At 41.9% G+C, this 21261-nt stretch overlaps 3 protein-coding genes across 3 annotated transcripts; 2 read left to right on the forward strand and 1 right to left on the reverse strand.

Annotated features, from left to right (window-relative positions):
- Positions 1-6237: 6237 nt before the first annotated feature.
- On the reverse strand, positions 6238-10143 carry LOC123995451 (proto-oncogene c-Fos-like). The gene is made up of 4 exons (XM_046299079.1): positions 9472-10143; positions 8384-8710; positions 7893-8000; positions 6238-7701 (listed from the first exon to the last, which is right to left on the reverse strand). Exons 1-4 carry the CDS (start codon positions 9649-9651, stop codon positions 6925-6927), a joined length of 1392 nt encoding a protein of 463 aa, XP_046155035.1. The 5' UTR covers positions 9652-10143; the 3' UTR covers positions 6238-6924.
- On the forward strand, positions 9857-11048 carry LOC123995578 (salivary glue protein Sgs-3-like). The gene is made up of 2 exons (XM_046299209.1): positions 9857-9890; positions 10627-11048. Exons 1-2 carry the CDS (start codon positions 9857-9859, stop codon positions 11046-11048), a joined length of 456 nt encoding a protein of 151 aa, XP_046155165.1.
- A 4785-nt stretch (positions 11049-15833) lies between these two features.
- On the forward strand, positions 15834-18423 carry LOC123995453 (proto-oncogene c-Fos-like). Its single transcript, XM_046299081.1, has 3 exons — positions 15834-16129; positions 16650-16865; positions 17040-18423. The coding sequence occupies exons 1-3, from the start codon at positions 15998-16000 to the stop codon at positions 17796-17798; spliced, it is 1107 nt and encodes a 368-aa protein (XP_046155037.1). The 5' UTR covers positions 15834-15997; the 3' UTR covers positions 17799-18423.
- The last annotated feature ends 2838 nt before the right edge of the window (positions 18424-21261 follow it).

A 21261-nucleotide genomic window follows, 5' to 3' on the forward strand; every position in this document is an offset into this window, starting at 1 on the left:
AGTATGATAGGACTGTATGTAATGGGAACACTATTCCAGTATGATAGGACTGTATGTAATGGAAACACTATTCCAGTATGATAGGACTGTATGTAATGGAAACACTATTCCAGTATGATAATGGGAACACTATTCCAGTATGATAGGACTGTATGTAATGGGAACACTATTCCAGAATGATATGACTGTATGTAATGGGAACACTATTCCAGTATGATAGGACTGTATGTAATGGGAACACTATTCCAGTATGATAGGACTGTATGTAATGGGAACACTATTCCAGAATGATATGACTATGTAATGGGAACTCTATTCCAGTATGATATGACTATGTAATGGGAACACTATTCCAGTATGATAGGACTGTATGTAATGGGAACACTATTCCAGAATGATATGACTATGTAATGGGAACACTATTCCAGAATGATATGACTAGGTAATGGGAACACTATTCCAGAATGATATGACTATGTAATGGGAACACTATTCCAGTATGATAGGACTGTAACGACGTTTGTCTGTTGTAAGAAGAGAGTCAGACCGAAATGCAGCGTGTAGGTTACTCATGACTTTAATGAATGAAAACAGTACATGAAATAACTGATAATAAGAAAACAACAAACGAAACGTGAAACTAATTACAGCCTATCTGGTGACTACAACACAGAGACAGGAACAAACACCCACAAAATAGAACGCGAACTCAGGCTGCCTAAATACGGTTCCCAATCAGAGACAACGAGAAACACCTGACTCCAATTGAGAATCGCCTCAGGCAGCCAAGCCTAACTAGACACACCCCTAATCATACACAATCCCAATTAATACAAACCCCAATACGAAACACAACATATAAACCCATGTCACACCCTGGCCTACCCAAACATATACCAAAAACACAAAATACAATGACCAAGGCGTGACAGGACTTTATGTCCCCCGAACACTATTCCAGTATGATAGGACTGTATGTAATGGGAACACTATTCCAGTATGATAGGACTGTATGTAATGGGAACACTATTCCAGTATGATAGGACTGTATGTAATAGGAACACTATTCCAGTATGATAGGACTGTATGTAATGGGAACACTATTCCAGAATGATATGACTATGTAATGGGAACACTATTCCAGTATGATAAGACTGTGTGTAATGGGAACACTATTCCAGTATGATATGACTATGTAATGGGAACACTATTCCAGAATGATATGACTATGTAATGGGAACACTATTCCAGTATGATAGGACTGTATGTAATGGGAACACTATTCCAGTATGATATGACTATGTAATGGGAACACTATTCCAGTATGATAGGACTATGTAATGGGAACACTATTCCAGTATGATAGGACAGTATGTAATGGGAACACTATTCCAGTATGATATGACTGTATGCAACAAGAGTGTGACACTACTGAGACACCTGTCTAGAATTCAAGGTGGAATTTAAGAGGGTGGCAGGTAGGCTAGTGGTTCGAGCGTTAGACCAGTAACCGAGAAGTTGTTCAATTGAATCCCAGAGCCACAAGGTGGAAAATATATCCTTACTCCCTTGAGCAAACCTCTTAAGGATCCGCCCCTTCTTTTCAATTTTCTCCTAAAATGACATCCCCAAATCTAACTGCCTGTAGCTCAGGATCTAAAGCAAGCATATGCATATTCTTGATACCATTTGAAAGGAGACACTTTGAAGTTTGTGGAAATGTTAAATTAATGCAGGAGAATATAAAACATTAGATCCGGTAAAAGATAATAAAAAGAAAGAACATGCATTGTTTTTTTACCATCATCTTTGAAATGCAAGAGAAAGGCCATAATGTATTATTCCAGCCCAGGCGCAATTGTTATTTTGGCCACTAGATGGCAGAAGAGTATGTGCAAAGTTCTCGACTGATCCAATGAACCGTTGCATTTCTATTCAAAATGTTGTATCAAGACTGCCCAAATGTGACTAATTGGATTATTAATACATTTTCAAGTTCATAACTGTGCACTCTCCTCAAACATTAGCATGGTATTCTTTCACTGTAATAGTTACTGTAAACTAGACAGTGCAATTAGATTATGTCTACGTCCTGGGAAATATTCTTGTTACTTGCAACCTCATGCTAATCGCATTAGCCTACGTTAGCTCAACCTCATGCTAATCGCATTAGCCTACGTTAGCTCAACCTCATGCTAATCGCATTAGCCTACGTTAGCTCAACCTCATGCTAATCGCATTAGCCTACGTTAGCTCAACCTCATGCTAATCGCATTAGCCTACGTTAGCTCAACCTCATGCTAATCGCATTAGCCTACGTTAGCTCTACCTCATGCTAATCGCATTAGCCTACGTTAGCTCAACCGTCCCACGATGGACCCACCGATCCTGTAGAGGTTTTAAACTCCCACAATAACAGCTCTTTGGGTGCCCAATGTGGCAGCCCCCCACATCTCTCCAATTCAGAGGGGTTGGGTTAAAAGCTGAAGTCAAGTTTCGGTTGGACGTTGTCATACTTTTGTTACATACAGACGTATCATACTGGAATAGACGATAAAATTGCTTTTTAAAACTTTAGTTAGGTAATGTTTCCACCTATCCCCTAATATCTATGATGTACAGTATCTGAAAATGTAAAATAGTGAATTTTATATAGCATACTGAATAGGATATTGAATAGTGAATTTTATATAGAATACTGAATAGAATATAGAATACTGAATAGTATATAGAATACTGAGTAGTATATAGAATACTGAATAATATATAGAATACTGAGTAGTATATAGAATACTGAATAGTATATAGAATACTGAGTAAGATATAGAATACTGAATAGGATATAGAATAGTATATTATGTAGAATATGAACAGTATCTAGAATACTGAATAGTATATAGAATACTGAATAGGATATATAATGCTGAGTATGATATAGAATACTGAGTAGTATATAGAATACTGAATAATATATAGAATACTGAATAGGATATTGAACAGTATATTATGTAGAATATGAACCGTATCTATAATACTGAATAATATATAGAAAACTGAGTAGTATATAGAATACTGAATAGGATATTGAATAGTATATTATGTAGAAAATGAACAGTATCTATAATACTGAATAGGATATAGAATACTGAATAGGATGGCTTCTTCTGACTGACTGTTCACCATTCTTTCGCCTGTCCTAAAATACCCCTCCCTTACATTACATCCATCCAAGTGCAGCCGCTTCATGACCCGCCAAATGTAAACACAGTTGACTGGCTGTGGTGGTGTAAAATGCCCCATGCGTACCTTCCTACCAAGGGTTCCATATAATACTAATTTAATATAGACATTTATGCCCAGTAAAAAAAATGAAGTCACTGCTTCATGACAGTTTAATAATTATAATAAATAATAATGTGGGATATATCCAGGGCTGTATCCAGGGCTGTGTCCAGGGCTGTGTCCGGGGCTGTGTCCAGGGCTGTGTCCAGGGCTGTGTCCAGGGATATATCCAGGGCTGTGTCCAGGGCTGTGTCCGGGGCTGTGTCCAGGGCTGTGTCCAGGGCTGTGTCCAGGGATATATCCAGGGCTGTGTCCAGGGCTGTGTCCAGGGCTGTATCCAGGGATATATCCAGGGCTGTGTCCAGGGCTGTGTCCAGGGCTGTATCCAGGGATATATCCAGGGCTGTGTCCAGGGCTGTGTCCAGGGCTGTGTCCAGGGCTGTATCCAGGGCTGTGTCCAGGGCTGTGTCCAGGGCTGTGTCCAGGGGGGTGGAGTTGGTGATTCGGAAGGCCCCAGGCAGAGGCCAATCTGAGGCCCCGTCCCAAACCTGTCAGTAGCCCCCTCCCAACCTGTGGAAACTTTTCCACTAAGCCTCACTCCACTCCTATAACGGAAAGACTGTGTGTTTGGGTGTGGTGGTTGCCCCGGTAACTGTCTGTGGGGTAATTTGTACAGTAGAGTTAGGTTGACCATGTAGGTGGGCTACTATAGTATAATTCCCCTGTAGTAACCCAGTAGTAGGACTACTTACATTAAGAAAATATTAGTGGTAAAACAGAATCCTCTTCATAGCTCCTTCTAGTGCTCTTATTTGAAGCTAACTGAATCAGAAAATGCACACACAAACACACACATACACACTATGTTATGGCATACAGCCAACCTCGTGCACATCAGGGAGATGTTAGTGACTGGAATGGGCATCAGAGACTGTGAATAAAGATGAAGGCCACAGAGAGATGATAGGGACTGGAATGGGCATCAGAGACTGTGAATAAAGATGAAGGCCACAGAGAGACGATAGGGACTGGAATGGGCATCAGAGACTGTGAATAAAGATGAAGGCCACAGAGAGATGATAGGGACTGGAATGGGCATCAGAGACTGTGAATAAAGATGAAGTATTTTCACTCTATTGCATAATTGCTCAGCTCAGCAGAATTTCATGCCCAGATGACAGTCTTCTGGCACAAATACCATTTAGCTCTGAGATATAAATACGGATGCTTTTTCCTAACTATATAACATAGGCCCAACACATGAAGACACTTTCTTCAATATGGCTTCACTATCTTGTGGCTTTGACACTGTCAGTCAGTCAATGATGAGCAGCACTAAACATAATGTATAACATGCAATGTAATTTATTTCGGTTGAAGAAGAAGAAGTGATATATATTAGACAGAAATGTGCATTCGTTTTTATTTAAGAAGAAACATATGTTTAGTTGTCTGTCTGGCACTGTCTGTATTAGGTTGCAGGGCAAGAAGAGGCAATTCTAGAACAGAATAGAAAATGCAATTCTATTTTTTCATGGGTAGGAGCAGGCAGACAAGCTAATCATAAAACTAAAGCCAGCATAAACACGTACAGCTACAGGCAATGTAAAATGAATTCCACAGCACTCTATTACATGGGAATTCCTGTGAAGGACTGTGTGTTTCCTGATAACAACGGTTCTCTCGGGTTCTCCCTCCACTCGCTCTGCCTGCCCTGCTTTGTCTTTTTTTTCCGGGAAAATCTTCCAGAGAGAAACCCGACACTGCCAAAACATCTCCATGGAGACAAAACGTCTGAACTCTCCAAATATGGACATGGAAGTGCAACGCAATCGTGTGCAGCGTAAACACGTCGTGATGTAAAAATACTGCAACCGTACACTCTGTGCTGTGTGCTTATCTGAAATTGCCTTGACAGGGAGAATATTGGCAAGAGATTAACGATAATGAATCATTTACATGATCTCGTTGTTTAAAAATACATGTTATCATTGATGAATTTATATAGTTCCAATATTACAATTAATTATGGAAAGAGTATTTGACATAGCTGTAGGTTTTCATAAGAAGTAGCTTATATGACCTATTCTGACAGAAATATCATTATAGGCCTATACAGACCTGAACAACAGCCTATATATGAGAATGCAATGTATTCCATTAAAACAGTCAACAACTAAGATTTGTCAATGGGTATATTTTTATTTGTCTTGTGTTCTATTTATTTTTTATTTTTTTGCATTTGACCAAGAGTTAGTCAACACTTTGAATGTAAAAAAAAATAAGCTATGTCATAAAATACATGTTTAATAAAATACATGGCACTGTGTTTTCAGCGAAAACCTGAAAGAAATCTCACCTTACAGTAAAATAATGTCCACATTACTTAAACTGTAATTTCACCTGTTCAGACACAATCTGATAACGGCATCCACACAAACCACAGTCTAGTTTCACATATATATTTAAGGATGAAACACAAAAATGTAGCACCATTTTGAATGGTATGATTTTTCATGCATTTAATTTTGATACAATACCAACAATATACACATGTATCTCTCTCAAGAGCAGTGGTGTGAAGTACTTAAGTAAAAAATACTTTAAAGTACTACTTAAGTACTTTTTTTGGAGGTATCTGTACTTTACTATTTATATTTCTGACTACTTTTAAACTTCACTATATAAAAAAAAAAAGTGAGTTTACTACATACATTTCCCCTGACACCCAAAAGTACTAGCTACATATTTAATGCTTAGCAGGACAGGAAAATGGTCCAATTCACACACTTATGAAGATAACATCCCTGGTCATCTCAACTGCCTCTGATCTGGCTGACTCACTAAACACAAACGCTTGGTTTGTAAATGATGCCTGAGTGTTGGGAGTGTGTCCCTGGCTATCCATAAATTAAAATTTTAAAAATTGTGCCATCTGGTTTGCTTAATATAAGTAATTATTTATACTTTTACTTTTGATACTTAAGTATATTTTTAGCAATTACATTTACTTTGAATACTTAAGTATATTTAAAAACCTAATACTTTTAGATTTTTACACAAGTAGTATTTTACTGGTTGACTTTCACGTTTACTTGACTCTATTATGTTCTATGAAAGTATCTTTACTTTAACTTATATGCCATTTAGCAGAGGCTTTTATCCAAAGCGACTTACAGTCATGTGTGCATACATTCTACGTATGGGTGGTCCCGGGAATCGAACCCACTACCCTGGCGTTACAAGCGCCATGCTCTACCAACTGAGCTATAAGACCCACCCATGTCAATTGGGTACTTTTTCCACCACTACTCAAGAGAGTGAACAGCCCTCACAGGTGCACCAATATATCTGGAAGAAGTTAACACTGTTACAGTCACAGTAACCATTTAATTTGGTGTTAAAGGTTAACAAAACATCAGGGGATAGATAGATAAATAGATAAATAGACCATAGCTTATTGATTCAATATCAACCTCATGGACCAGTTTCCCAGACACAGATCTAGTCCTAGTCCTGGACTAGGAGAGCACTTTCAATGGAGAATCATTATTGAATATGCTATTATTAGGTTTTAATAAGACTAGGCTTATTCTGTGTGTGGGGAACTGGCCCTATTTCTCCAACCAGTTCATAACAGATTCACAAGGCCAACAGAGTGGGAGAATTGAGACGACCGTTAAGCAAATCAGATCTACCGCTAACAACTCCTTTGAGACCCTCGGAGCTCTCACAACACCCCTTCTCCTCAGCCACATGATCTATCTCGGAGTAATTGAACGAAAACACAGAGCGGTAATAACTGCTACATGTAGGACTGTCAGTGGAAGACATCATTGTGGCAGTGCAGAGGGGCTCCAGATCATTAGCCACAGACTTGTACAGGGTCTCCCAGTCTGAGAGGCAGAAGGGGCCCCCGAGGAGGTCGATGTCGGGAACAGACGGGGCGGTCTCAGGGGCCACAGCCATGTTGAGTTCCAGACTGGGGACCAGGTCCTGTAGGTCACCCTGGTCGAGGTCTAGATCCTCCATGGGTTCTTCCTCAGCAATGGAGCACAGTAGGATGTTGGAGTTACCCAAGATTGCCGAGGCTGAGATGGAGATGCTTGGGACGGGGACGGTGTCCATTTCTTGGAACAAGGGGCCCTTGGACACAGTCACTACTGTCGCATTGCCTTCTGGGAGTTGGAGTTTGTCTGCATTCTCCAAGATGGAGAGCAGCTGGGCAGAATCTGTGGCGTCTTGTAGAATGCCTTCAATGTCATCGTCGATCTCATTTTCGACATCGTCCTCAGCGACGGCTAGTTTGCAGGCTGGTTGGTGGGTGGATAGGATCTGTTCCAGTCTCTCTTTCTCTTTCAGGAGGTGGGCTATCTCTGTCTGCAAGGCCTCTTTGTCCCCCTCAAGCTGATCAGTTTCCTATATAAGGGGAGAACCACACATCAATCAATTAACACATTTATGAAATGACAATTAAAAAAATATATCTGGTCTAGTACGAAGTATGGAGAGCCTCAATCACTTTGGGTAAAATCCATTCTGCTAAGCATCTCCATAAAGACATAACAGTAGGGTTTTTTTTTCTCCAGATGAAACCAAGATGCACTTACGGCTTGCAGGGTGTCGGTGAGCTCCCTCCGTCTGTTACGACACTTGGCCGCTGCGACTTTATTCCTCTCTCTCCTGATATTTCTCCTCTCGTCCTCTTCTGATGAAGGCTAGATCAGTCTCAACAAATGAGAACCCTGTCAATGCAAATCCTGACCTGCATGAGGAATCTTGCCATCTCATCACTTGGCTAATTCAACATTTGGCAAAGGTTAGCCCTAAAAAAAAAGAGGAAAGAAGCCTACACATCCTTCAATGCAGTGTCAGAAAATATGCCATTGTTAAAGAATGTAGACTCTCCTTGGCTAGGATACAAATGTAATGCGTGGTGAGAGGCTCTAGACTCAATCAATCACTGAGACGTGTGTAAAATGCTACAACATTGGCACAGTCTACCTGGTAGGTCACGTGCACACACGCACATCAGACATTCAAGATTATTAAAAAAAAAAAAGATGTATCAAAATTCTCCTTGATATTTAACAAGGCTTGCCTGTTTTTTCCCATTCTTGCTGCCTTCCACTCTGGAAGACAACTGGGTTGCGCCATGCGCTCTGCTAAGCTTTGCACGTCCACTGGAGGAGGAAGAGGAAGAGGAGGAGGAGGAGGAGGAGGAGGAGGAGGAGGAGGAGGAGGAGGAGGAGGAGGAGGAGGAGGAGGAGGAGGAGGAGGAGGAGGAGGAGGAGGAGGAGGAGACTGATGCTGATGTGATGACGGTGGTCTGTTGGAACATCCAGTGCAGATCCAGGGAGGTTGAGATTGCAGTCACCGTTGGAACAAAGGGAGACTGCCATGGAGAGTCTGTTTCTCCGCAGACATCCTGCAAAAACAATACAAGGAATGTTGAATTTATTGAATCAAATCAATTGAATCCAATGATGTGCAAGGTTGACCTTTCCAAAAAGGGGTGTGATGTGCATCAATGATTTGGTTATTGGCATGAAATTTATAGCACTATTTATGGAGTATCTACAAAGATAAGTCTGTACTAATTTACAACATCTAGAATAATTTTTTTATTAGCATTTTAAATGGTTTCCGACGTCACACATAATTAATCAATGACAGTCCATCTCATGATGCCAAAAATAGCTACACCAATCATCATCATCATCACCATCATCACCATCATGATCTATTGGCATGATGGCATCAGTCAAGTCTTAAATTATAATTTGGTCAACATGGACCTTCTATACCACGCTAGGAATGTCAGGAATTTGAAGGTAATCAGTCAACAGTCTGACGGTGCCATGTAGGCTTGGACTGTACGGTACCTACCTACCTATCTACCTACCAAATAAAGACATGTTCAACATGCCATAAACATCTGAATATGTAATAGGTAATGGAGCTGACAATGCTACATTTCACAGGAGCGGTTCGCGATCTCGTTGGCTAGAATCACCGTGTCTTATTAGTTAGGCCTAATGTGCAATTATTATTATTTTTTGTTAATAAATGATTGATTTAGCCACAAACTCAATGCAACACAAACATAATGAATATTTTCAAAAATGCCAACGACAATTACATTCAAATGTTTTCCTTTTGTTTCTAATAAGATCCTAAAAAAAATACCTGCGACATGTTGCTGTCCATTGATGATTTGTTCCTGTGTGAATCTGGAGATCGCTGGCTACACTGGGGGATATCTCCGGTAGGCGATGCTGCGCAGGTGCTGCTCGTACTGCTGCTGCTGCTGCTGCTGATAGACGAGCTCGAGGAGTCATCGTAGTCTGGGATCGAGTCCGGATACATGATGATGCCTTATCAACAAAATGTACTAACAATAAAACTTTACAAAATAAATCACTATCCCTATTAAATTATCGTATTCTATAATATACTGTCCTGCTGTTGTCACCTCTGTGCATTACTTTCACCGCTTTCAAGTGAATGGTAGTAGCTGCAGATAGTGGAGCGCGCCTCCTTTTATTGGGAGCTTGAATTGTATTAATGAAATATGTGTGGAGAGACGGTACCATTCCACAAAGAGGGTAGGGTGTTATAGGCGAGAATAAACAGGCTTGTTTTAGCAACGGAGCTGCAATATTACCCACACACATTTTAAACTGAGATGATGACAGTCTCAATGTATTTTAGATTAATTGTACCGCTCAAATATGACCACATTGTTTGTATGTTGAGGCCCTCTTCAAGAAATTGATGCCTACATTGTAACCACCAACGTGTGAATGAACTACGTCACATCATAGCCTATATCCTGTGCAGCAGTTTGCATTACACACGTTATAACCTGTTCCCTTTGTAAAAACATTGTTACATAATACACACATGGTTTTAGATAATGCACAGAACATATACTGTATGTACCACGCTATATATAGCCTATACTGAAATAGCTTTGAAAATCATTTGCCAATCTTGTATTTCCTATAGACTACAGCAGTCTGCTAAATGGCATATATTATTATTATTATTATTGTATTTCCTATAGACTACAGCAGTGTTTCTCAAACCTCCCCTCAGGGACCCCAGCCGTTCCAAACCTCTCCTTAGGAACCCCCAGCCATTCCAAACCTCTCCTCAGGGACCCCAGCCATTCCAAACCTCTCCTTAGGAACCCCAGCCATTCCAAACCTCTCCTTAGGAACCCCCAGCCATTCCAAACCTCTCCTCAGGGACCCCAGCCGTTCCAAACCTCTCCTTAGGAATCCCAGCCGTTCCAAACCTCTCCTTAGGAACCCCCAGCCATTCCAAACCTCTCCTTAGGAACCCCCAGCCATTCCAAACCTCTCCTCAGGGACCCCAGCCGTTCCAAACCTCTCCTTAGGAACCCCAGCCGTTCCAAACCTCCCCTCAAGGACCCCAGCCGTTCCAAACCTCTCCTTAGGAACCCCAGCCGTTCCAAACCTCTCCTTAGGAACCCCAGCCGTTCCAAACCTCTCCTTAGGAACCCCAGCCGTTCCAAACCTCTCCTCAGGGACCCCAGCCGTTCCAAACCTCTCCTTAGGAACCCCAGCCGTTCCAAACCTCTCCTCAGGAACCCCAGCTGTTCCAAACCTCTCCTTAGGAACCCCAGCCGTTCCAAACCTCCCCTCAGGGACCCCAGCCGTTCCAAACCTCTCCTTAGGAACCCCAGCCGTTCCAAACCTCTCCTCAGGGACCCCAGCCGTTCCAAAACCTCTCCTTAGGAACCCCAGCCGTTCCAAACCTCTCCTCGGGGACCCCAGCCGTTCCAAACCTCTCCTTAGGAACCCCCAACCATTCCAAACCTCTCCTCAGGGACCCCAGCCGTTTCCTTGTTTGTGATCTATTCCAGAACTAGCACACCTGAGTCAACTAGTCAACTAATCATCAAGCCATAGATTATATGAATCAGGTGAGATATTTCAGGGACAAAACAAAACATCTGGGGTTCCCCGAAGAGTGGTTTGAGAACCACTGGCTACAGCACTGACCTACAATGTTGTCCAAAACACAGCAATCCTCTGTTGGCTTCCGTATCCACACAACCTAGTATTATAATATTTGATAACCTGTGTTCTTTGTTGTAATCATTCAATAACATCAGTACAATTGTGGATGTATCTGAATAGAATAGCAGATGTTTTCTGCATCCACTCAGGTAACAAGGTGCAAATCTGTCGTTCTGCCCCCTGAACAGGCAGTTAACCCACTGTTCCTAGGCCGTCATTGAAAATAAGAATTTGTTCTTAACTGACTTGCCTGGTTAAATAAAGGGGAAAAAGAAAAATACGTTTAAAAAAATATGTTTTTTAAACAGAAAATTAATAAAGTGTTATTCCTGTTATAACATACATTGAAAAAGGTTTGGTTTGAGGTTTTGTACCTTTACAAACCTGCTACAGAGACACCTCTCTAGTTGTGAGATTTTAGCTGTGATAATTATTAATGCATGGCCCCGAATTTGAACTATAGCTCCAGCAACAGACTTTACGCTGCAGACAGATAGCCAATCAGAGAGGACACCATTAGGACCATATGTGGAGTTTCCGGTTCACACGTTGCGTCATATTTGAGTGAGGGGCTAAAATTCGACCATTCAAACACTGTAGCATAGCCTAGAGAGAAAACAAAGAAATTATGCCTTGAAATGAACCCGTGTCCGTTATTCATTCTATAAATAGAGGCGTCATAACGTTGTATAACATATTCTTATAATAATGATTAAATCGTATTCTTGAAATTTCGTGACAGCTGCCGGAGACTATTATTATCAAGGAGTTGGAGGCAGCGTGTCCTGGATTACGTCCCAAATGGCACCCTAGGATAGTAGTGCAGCACTAGGGAATAGGGAGACATTTGGGACGCAGTTATTTTTCCTTTTCTTGCACATGAATGGTCTTTTTCTAAACAGGTACTTCAGTAAATATTACGGACAGCTATTTTTTATTTGATTTCGGATGACCTCACAATTCCCCTCAAGTAGTGACCCGGGGCGATAGAACCATGGAACGATGGAACGTGAGAACAGAATAAAGAGACAGACAGACGGGGGCCTCCCTGTGAATGAGGGTCTGCCTATCGCTTCCCGGCAACCACGCCCCCTCTATATTTACTGGTAGTTCATTAGGGTGGTCTGCACTCTCTTTCATTCTGTCACCAGATCGCTGGTCGGTTTAGGGACTGAGATATGAGCTTCAGACAATTATAGACCCCTGCCCTAAGTTCAGGACAAATACATGTTTTCACTGGGGTCACTCAAGCGTGAATGTGGGAAATGCTTTGGAACTTTGGAACGCTATATTTAGATCTAGAACTTATTAGGGATCAATAGATGACATCACTGGGATTTTGGGAAACCGAGTGACAGATCACAACGTTTAGCCGACCTGTTGATGGGAGAGAAGTCTGAATAGGCAACTTTTTGTGCACTGTTGAAAAGAAGCAACACTTCAAAGGACTTAGTTTTCCCGATGACTTTAAGTTGCATTTATGGGAAGGTTCATTCTGATAAAGACTCAATAACACTTGAATACTCAGAACCAATGCATAAACATTTCATTCTTCCATTATAGCCTATAACTCAAGCATAAGATCCCGTGGCCTAAAAGGAGCATGCTCTGATGTGTATAACAATTTCATAAAGCTGTCTGAGTGACTATAAAGTAGGCTCCGCTTGTGTAAAACCTTGACAACATACATTGTATTTAGGCCTATACAATGACTGGCAATACAGCCTAAATAAACTGCAATTGACAGTAAATGCATAACATCTGAAATCCACTCAAAATAAACATTGCATTAACGCAAGCCCTGTAGTCCGATGTTGTGTAGGCCTATATTGAGTCTTGCCAACCACTCTGGCTACCTAAATAAACAGTTGTCAACTAACTATGCCTTCCTTTCCATTTGCTCCGCTCTGAAAGACTGCTGTGCAAAGCCAGAGCGTCACTGATGCGAAGGGGTGGAGCGTTACCCGGACAACGCAGACTTGTTCAACAAAACACGAGCTGGTGAAACACCGCCAAGCACCAAGTTTATAGTCCCGCGGAGAGGACGCTTATAGGGCATATTTAAATGCGTGGGGGGGGGACCCTTTTGTAGACTACTGGTCTATTAGAGTGACGTTTTCCATCCACATCTAAACATGTTTATTAAAAGCAGAATAGAAGCAAAACAAACTATTGTTTTGCTTCTATTCTGCTTTAGGCCTATGAATAATAGTTCGAGATGTTCTTTAGCTACATTCATGCCTATCCAGGATTTATAATCATACCCCCCCCCAAAAAAAAAAATAATAATAATTAAGTCCATATTAAAAGGCTCAGCTGTCTACATTGGTACATTTATTTACTTCTGCGTGTTTTGAGCCGATGAGATACACATCGTCTCACCACATGCCGTCCTAATAGAAATTCTAGTAGTTCTGAAGAACAGGGATCCCGACAGTCACTACGAGGCTACTGCATATAAAGCACTCATAGGGAACACCTTCGTTATGACTATCTAATGCGACGTAAGACGACTGCACTCGACCACAACAATGGAAAAGTATTTCCTGACCGACTTGTTGCTTCACTTGCTGCCATGCCCTCGCATTACCTCACCTGGAACCGACAGGTACAAACATTGCCTCGGGCCAAAGTACATGTTGTTGGCCTCAGTTACAGCAGCTGCATGGTATTATTATTGATCTCTGTTTTGTGATTTGTGCAATAGTTCTAGAATGCCCGTATTTCTATAGACCTATTCTATATGCATTACACGTAATTGATCAGTTTTTCAGGTATTAGTAACACCTGTACATTGTTTAATCAGTTTACACTCGTGAAGAACTTTAACATATTTTCAAGGACCTAACTGGAATTACATGTAATGTTAAATACTACATAGGCATCGGGACCCTCCTAAATTCTACCCAATGTCAAGTTGTTCAATATTTTCTTCAGTAAATAGGGAAGTTGCGTATATATATATATATATATATATATATATATATATATATATATATATATATATATATATATATATATATAATTAAAACTTTCTTTAACTAGGCAAGCCAGTCAAGAACAAATTATTATTTACAATGATGAGGAACAGTGCGTTAACTGCCTTGTTCAGAGGCAGAACGACAGATTTTTACCTTGTCAGTGTAGCGGATGTAAAACGGCTAGCTTAGTTAGCGGTGCGCGCTAAATAGCTTTTCAATCGGTGATGTCACTTGCTCTGAGACCTTGAAGTAGTAGTTCCCCTTGCTCTGCAAGGGCCGCAGCTTTTGTGGAGCGATGGGTAACGATGCTTCGAGGGTGACTGTTGTTGATGTGTGCAGAGGGTCCCTGGTTCGCGCCTGGGTATGGACGAGGGGACAGTCTAAAGTTATACTGTTACATCAGCTCAGTGAATCAATCGAGCAACCTTTCGGTTACTGTCCCAAAGCTCTTACCACTAGGCTACCTGCCATATATCCCTTATCATCAATTATTCTGGGGTCTAGATTAGGACTAGGGTGTGCACCACATTGGTATTTAAAATAGGCGTAGGGCCTGTAGGCTGTGAAACTAACCTGCATAGGAGAATTAACCTATATTCCACATCATTACCATGGGACAATATAGGTCCTCTGGTAAAATACAAATAACACAGCATTAAATAATATATATGTAATATATGCCATTTAGCAGACGCTTTTATCCAAAGCGACTTACAGTCATGCGTGCATACATTCTACGTATGTGTGGTCCCGGGGATCGAACCCACTACCCTGGCGTTACAAGCGCCATGCTCTACTAACTGAGCTACAGAAGGAATCCTATATAAACTATTGCATTGTTGTTGAAAGTAACTATACATAATGTTAACCATAAATAGCTTTACTTTGTTATATTCTGCCATAGCTGACCATTTAGTATCCCATATTCCAGTTTTCACAACAGCCAGTTAGTTCTCTTTTGTCTTTCCTTAACGTCATGTTCCTGTCTAGGTTCAAAATATACAGGTTCATTAAAACAGGAGGATTATAATATCCCAGAACTCTTTGCAATTTAGCAACGGCGCAAGTCGTTATCAATGGAGCTGGTCCTATGAATTGGTTTCTTTTCGGACGCTTCTGTATGGAATTACTTCATCGTCTTCAACCTTCCCATCTTCAATAGTTCTGCGTTTCCCAGCAGGGCCCGCCCATTTAACAGGATGCACCATATAAGGTAAATTACGTTGACGGGATCTCCTTCTGGAACGTTCCATTTTTTGAGAAAGGGAACTTTGAAGTTCTAACTTTTTTTAAACAATTTTTTGTTGCCAATAAACACACAATAAAAGCACTTTTAAGCACAAAATGAATTTATTCGATAGTTAAAAATGTGTTACAAGTCTCATCATTTGTGTTTAGTTTTTTCATAAACCGTTGTTATGTTGTGCTCCTCACCCATTCAAGGAAGGTACGTCCCAATTTTACGTCACGATTATTTCCTCGCCAGACGGTCTGCAAGCCTATAAAACCATGCGAACTGTCAAAGTAGGTAGTCAAACTTTCCGCAGCAGAAGAGAGACACTGTAACAAACGAAAGAGACATCAGCTAAAAGGATCACTTGACTTTGACAGCTTTAGCCGAGGCTTACTTTCGTTTCACTTGATTTGGAATTTTATCGAGTTTCTTCGTGATCTCCTGAAACGATGTACTCCGCTTTCAACACCGACTGTGACTCTTCTTCTCGCTGTAGTACAGCTTCTCCATCCGGCGACAAGCTGGTTTACTTCAACTCTCCTGAGGGATCCTACTCCAGCATGGGCTCTCCCCAATCTCAGGTATATACATCAGTCAATGTGGCGTATTGCCTTTTTACAATTACATTAAATAACTGTTTTATAAGTGTAATAACCACGCAGTAATGATGGCTTATAAACCATGCAATTCCAGTGATACCGTATGCAGCTAAACCTTTATCAAATCGTATCTTACACTTTAACATGTTATAACAATGCATGAATGTGCATAGTAGATGTTGACGCATATAAAGCTCGACGCTTCTAAAGTATCACTGTTATGCTCTGCAACAGAGCACCGGCTACACGCTCCTGTATTAATTTAACAAGCAGCGAGGAAACTCCAGAGAAGTTAAGCGTCATAGCCTACATCACTAGGGATATTTATAAACACTATGGCTTTTAATAGACCGACCAACCAACTGACTCAATTCATATGCATGAGTGAAATGATGCTGGTGCATTGCTTCAGCAGCAGTACCACCCACCCTCCTTAGTAGCTGACCCTCTTTGTCTATATACATTCTACTGTACTGACTGATTTACCCTCCTTCTGCAACAGGACTTCACAGACCTGAATTCAGTGTCCAGTGGTCCGTCCTTCATCCCTACTGTTACCGCCATCTCTGCCAGCCCAGACCTGCAGTGGTTGGTCCAGCCGCTATCCTCTGTGGCACCTTCTTACAGAGCCCATCCCTACAGTGCCAGCCCCCCAACCTACACTAGAGCCATGAGGAACAAGGGCCACAGCTCTGGGCGCAGAGGCAAAATGGAACAGGTAATTCTCCTAACTGATCTTAAAGCTGGTCTATGGGACTATAGTGTTGCAACAATGTATGTACACTGCTTTCGTTTTGAATGTGGAAAACCGTGCATGTAGCGTTTAATGATGACATTTGCATTAAATTGGAGAACTACAGGGACTTAATTTTCTGTCTTTTTTCTTCTATAGCTTTCGCCTGAGGAGGAGGAGAAGAAGCGAGTCCGTAGAGAGAGGAACAAGCAGGCAGCAGCTAAATGCCGCAACAGGAGGAAGGAACTCACCGACACTCTGCAGGGTGAAACCGACGAGCTGGAGGACGAGAAGTCCGCTCTCCAGAACGACATCGCCAACCTGCTCAAAGAGAAGGAGAAATTAGAGTTTATCCTGGCAGCACACCAGCCCATCTGCAAGATCCCTTCTGATATGGACATGACTTTCCCCTCCATCTCTCCCTCCCATGGGGTCTCCATCCAGCTGTCCCCACCACAGCGCATGGTATCCAGCTCCGCCACTCCCCTCGCCTCCATCCAGTCCACCTCCACCCTCTCAACCTCTGCCTCCATGTTCTCCAGCAGTCCATTCCTGTCCAATACCTCCGTCTCTGATGTCAAGATGGCCGACCTGGACACAGCCTGCCTGGAGTCCCTGTCTCTCCTCGTCAAGACGGAGATGGAGACTGCCCGGTCGGTGCCCGAGGTCGATCTGACCAGCTCCCTGTACACCCAGGACTGGGAGCCTCTCTACAGTACAGCCAATAATGACTTTGAGCCCCTGTGCACCCCTGTGGTCACCTGCACCCCAACCTGCACTACCTATAAGTCTTCATTTGTCTTTACCTACCCAGAGGCTGAGGCTTTCCCTACCTGTGGTGTAGCCCACCGGAGAGGCAGCACTAGCAATGACCAGTCCTCTGATTCCCTCAGCTCCCCTACCCTCCTAGCCCTGTGAGGAGAACTTCAAGTTGAGTTACCCAAATGGCTCTCTATATAGTGCACTGCTTCGGGCTCTGGTCAAACGCAGTGCACTTGGGGACCTCTCCCTCTTCCACACAACACAACTTCCTCTAGAGCACATTTGGCACTTCATGTACAGTGTTAGATGTGCAGAATGATCGCAGGGCTATGGACTTGGACACACAACCAGGAAGCGACGCATTTGATTTGTTTACCAAGTTGTCTTGAATTTAATTGGTTATTACTTGCCTCATTCAACTGTAGCAAGTTAAAGCATGTTTAACTTATAACACATAATAGTTTGGGTTTACAAACCGTATATTGATTTTATGGCTCGAGATAACAAAGTTGTTGACTTGTTCTTTAGCGCAATATAGTTATCTTGACCAGTTTGTTTTCTGGTTGATGGAATGTGAACTTGTTTGTGGTGTATATATAAAAAAAACATGATGAGCTTCTCTAACTATGGTCTGAGTGGTCTATATCTTAGTATGAGAGTTTTCTGTGAAAACGTTAGTATTTAATTTATTACATGTATTTTTTATTTATTTAAATGAACTACAAAGCAAACAACCTTTGTAAACCTAACAAATAAAAGGAAATGAAATATTTAAAAAGATCTCTTTGCTTCTTCCCCCTTTGTCTAAATAAACACACAATTTGCACTGAAATACTTTATATAGTATATTGAATAAGTGTTCTATAGGGGCATTTACACAATTGTCTAAAATTGGACCATAAAATTATTTTTATAAAGAAAGCCCTTTTTACATCAGCAGATGACAAAGTGCTATACAGAAACCCAACCTAAAACTCCAAACGGCAAGCAATACAGCTGTAGAAGCGCCGTGGCGAGGAAGAAGAAACCTAGAGGAACCAGGCTCTGCGGGATTGGCCAGTCTCCTCCTCTCCAGGATCTCCATGCCTTGTCTGTTTAATGTTCCATCGCTCTGTTGCCAAGGTCGACTCAACGTCAGAGCGCTCTGACGTCAGTGCGTGCTTATCCGTTGTTTTTTTTCTCACTGGGCAACGGAACGCTGCGCGGTGACCTCTACTTCCGTGCCCAAATATAGATGTTGCTGCCTCAACGGCTGATATTTCTGGAACGTATTCTGCTTAAACCGCGTTGGCAATCAATTTGCTTTCCACTTTTTTTTAACCCGTTTTACATGAGCAACTATGTCAATCAGAAGATGTATATATTCTCTTCTGCATCACAGGATGCTCTGTCGTGATGCATGCAACAGCATACAGCATTTGGAGCTAATTAGGGTTTAGCTAAATGTCTGACAATGCTCTAACTAGATGCAATCTTGTGTTTTTATTATGAAGGACTTGCTTATCACTTCGATCCCTCGGGACTGCTCACGTAAATGAAGGCTACTGAAACAGCTGGAGAGTACAGTCTGGGACATTTTCGATAAGATTGCAACAATATATAAGCTAAATCTTTTGCATGAAACAATCCTGAAATAAAAATGGCAGGATTTTTGTCATCTCATTGCCAGCAACATTGCCAGAGTATCGTGCTTTTTAGTCTGTGCACCTGCAGAATGTTGAGGTCTGTATCTGACTCTAAAAGCGATTTATGTCATGTGTTGAATAGATGATCCACTTGTATTTCGTTGTGAAGAAAATTTCTCTATGGGAGGAAATATTCAATTAGATTATTTTGTCATCTTTACCCTCATACAGAAAAAGTTATTGTAAAATATATATGTCTAACTTTTGAACTAAAGAAGAAAGATGCTCAATAAAATGGTGAGGCATGAGGCTGCTGATATGTGCTACATTTGAAAGCAGAAACCTTTAGACTAGGTCTACTGTTCTGGGCAATAATGGACATAGTAAGGCCACAGACCACAGACAGCTATAACAGGGAACAGGAGTGGTGCTGTGGTGAGAAGACTCCCGTTTTTAAGAGCAAAGCGATGTTATATTAAATTATTCATATACCCCCACGATCGTACTCTACTCTGATGCTAAACTTGGCTTTTTAAGGTACAGACCACACAGTCTGGTCACACTGTAGAGAATGAGTACAGAGCATACAGTCTGGTCACACTGTAGAGAATGAGTACAGACCACACAGTCTGGTCACACTGTAGAGAATGAGTACAGACCACACAGTCTGGTCACACTGTAGAGAATGAGTACAGACCACACAGTCTGGTCACACTGTAGAGAATGAGTACAGACCACACAGTCTGGTCACACTGTAGAGAATGAGTACAGACTACACAGTCTGGTCACACTGTAGAGGATGAGTACAGACCACACAGTCTGGTCACACTGTAGAGAATGAGTACAGACCACACAGTCTGGTCACACTGTAGAGAATGAGTACAGACCACACAGTCTGGTCACACTGTAGAGAATGAGTACAGACCACACAGTCTGGTCACACTGTAGAGAATGAGTACAGACCACACAGTCTGGTCACACTGTAGAGGATGAGTACAGACCACACAGTCTGGTCACACTGTAGAGGATGAGTACAGACCACACAGTCTGGTCACACTGTAGAGAATGAGTACAGACCACACAGTCTGGTCACACTGTAGAGAATGAGTACAGACCACACAGTCTGGTCACACTGTAGAGAATGAGTACAGACCACACAGTCTGGTCACACTGTAGAGAATGAGTACAGACCACACAGTCTGGTCACACTAGAGAATGAGTACAGACCACACAGTCTGGTCACACTGTAGAGAATGAGTACAGACCACACAGTCTGGTCACACTGTAGAGAATGAGTACAGAGCACACAGTCTGGTCACACTGTAGAGAATGAGTACAGACCACACAGTCTAGTCACACTGTAGAGAATGAGTACAGAGCACACAGTCTGGTCACACTGTAGAGAATGAGTACAGACCACACAGTCTGGTCACACTGTAGAGAATGAGTACAGACCACACAGTCTGGTCACACTGTAGAGAATGAGTACAGACCACACAGTCTGGTCACACTGTAGAGAATGAGTACAGACCACACAGTCTGGTCACACTGTAGAGAATGAGTACAGACCACACAGTCTGGTCACACTGTAGAGAATGAGTACAGACCACACAGTCTGGTCACACTGTAGAGAATGAGCACAGACCACACAGTCTGGTCACACTGTAGAGAATGAGTACAGACCATACAGTCTGGTCACACTGTAGAGAATGAGTTTTCATTCATAGGGGAAAATAGTAACATGTTGGGAAGACATCAGGAGGAGTTGTGGTGATCTGGAAGTGAAAGGTTCCAAGCTCAGGGAGGTCTTTAATGGTCTTAACTGACAGGTGTGATCAGAATGTCTTTAGAGATCTGTACCATGATCACGACGAGGTTAATTATGCTATACTTGACCACTATGCCTCAGCCTATTTATCTCACATCTCTGTCACTGCAGCATATCCTATTCAATTTACAGTATCACTCACATGTTATGAGAGACAGGCCCAAGG

The sequence above is a fragment of the Oncorhynchus gorbuscha genome, linkage group LG14 (assembly GCF_021184085.1).
Source record: "Oncorhynchus gorbuscha isolate QuinsamMale2020 ecotype Even-year linkage group LG14, OgorEven_v1.0, whole genome shotgun sequence".
NCBI classification, from domain to species: domain Eukaryota; kingdom Metazoa; phylum Chordata; class Actinopteri; order Salmoniformes; family Salmonidae; genus Oncorhynchus; species Oncorhynchus gorbuscha.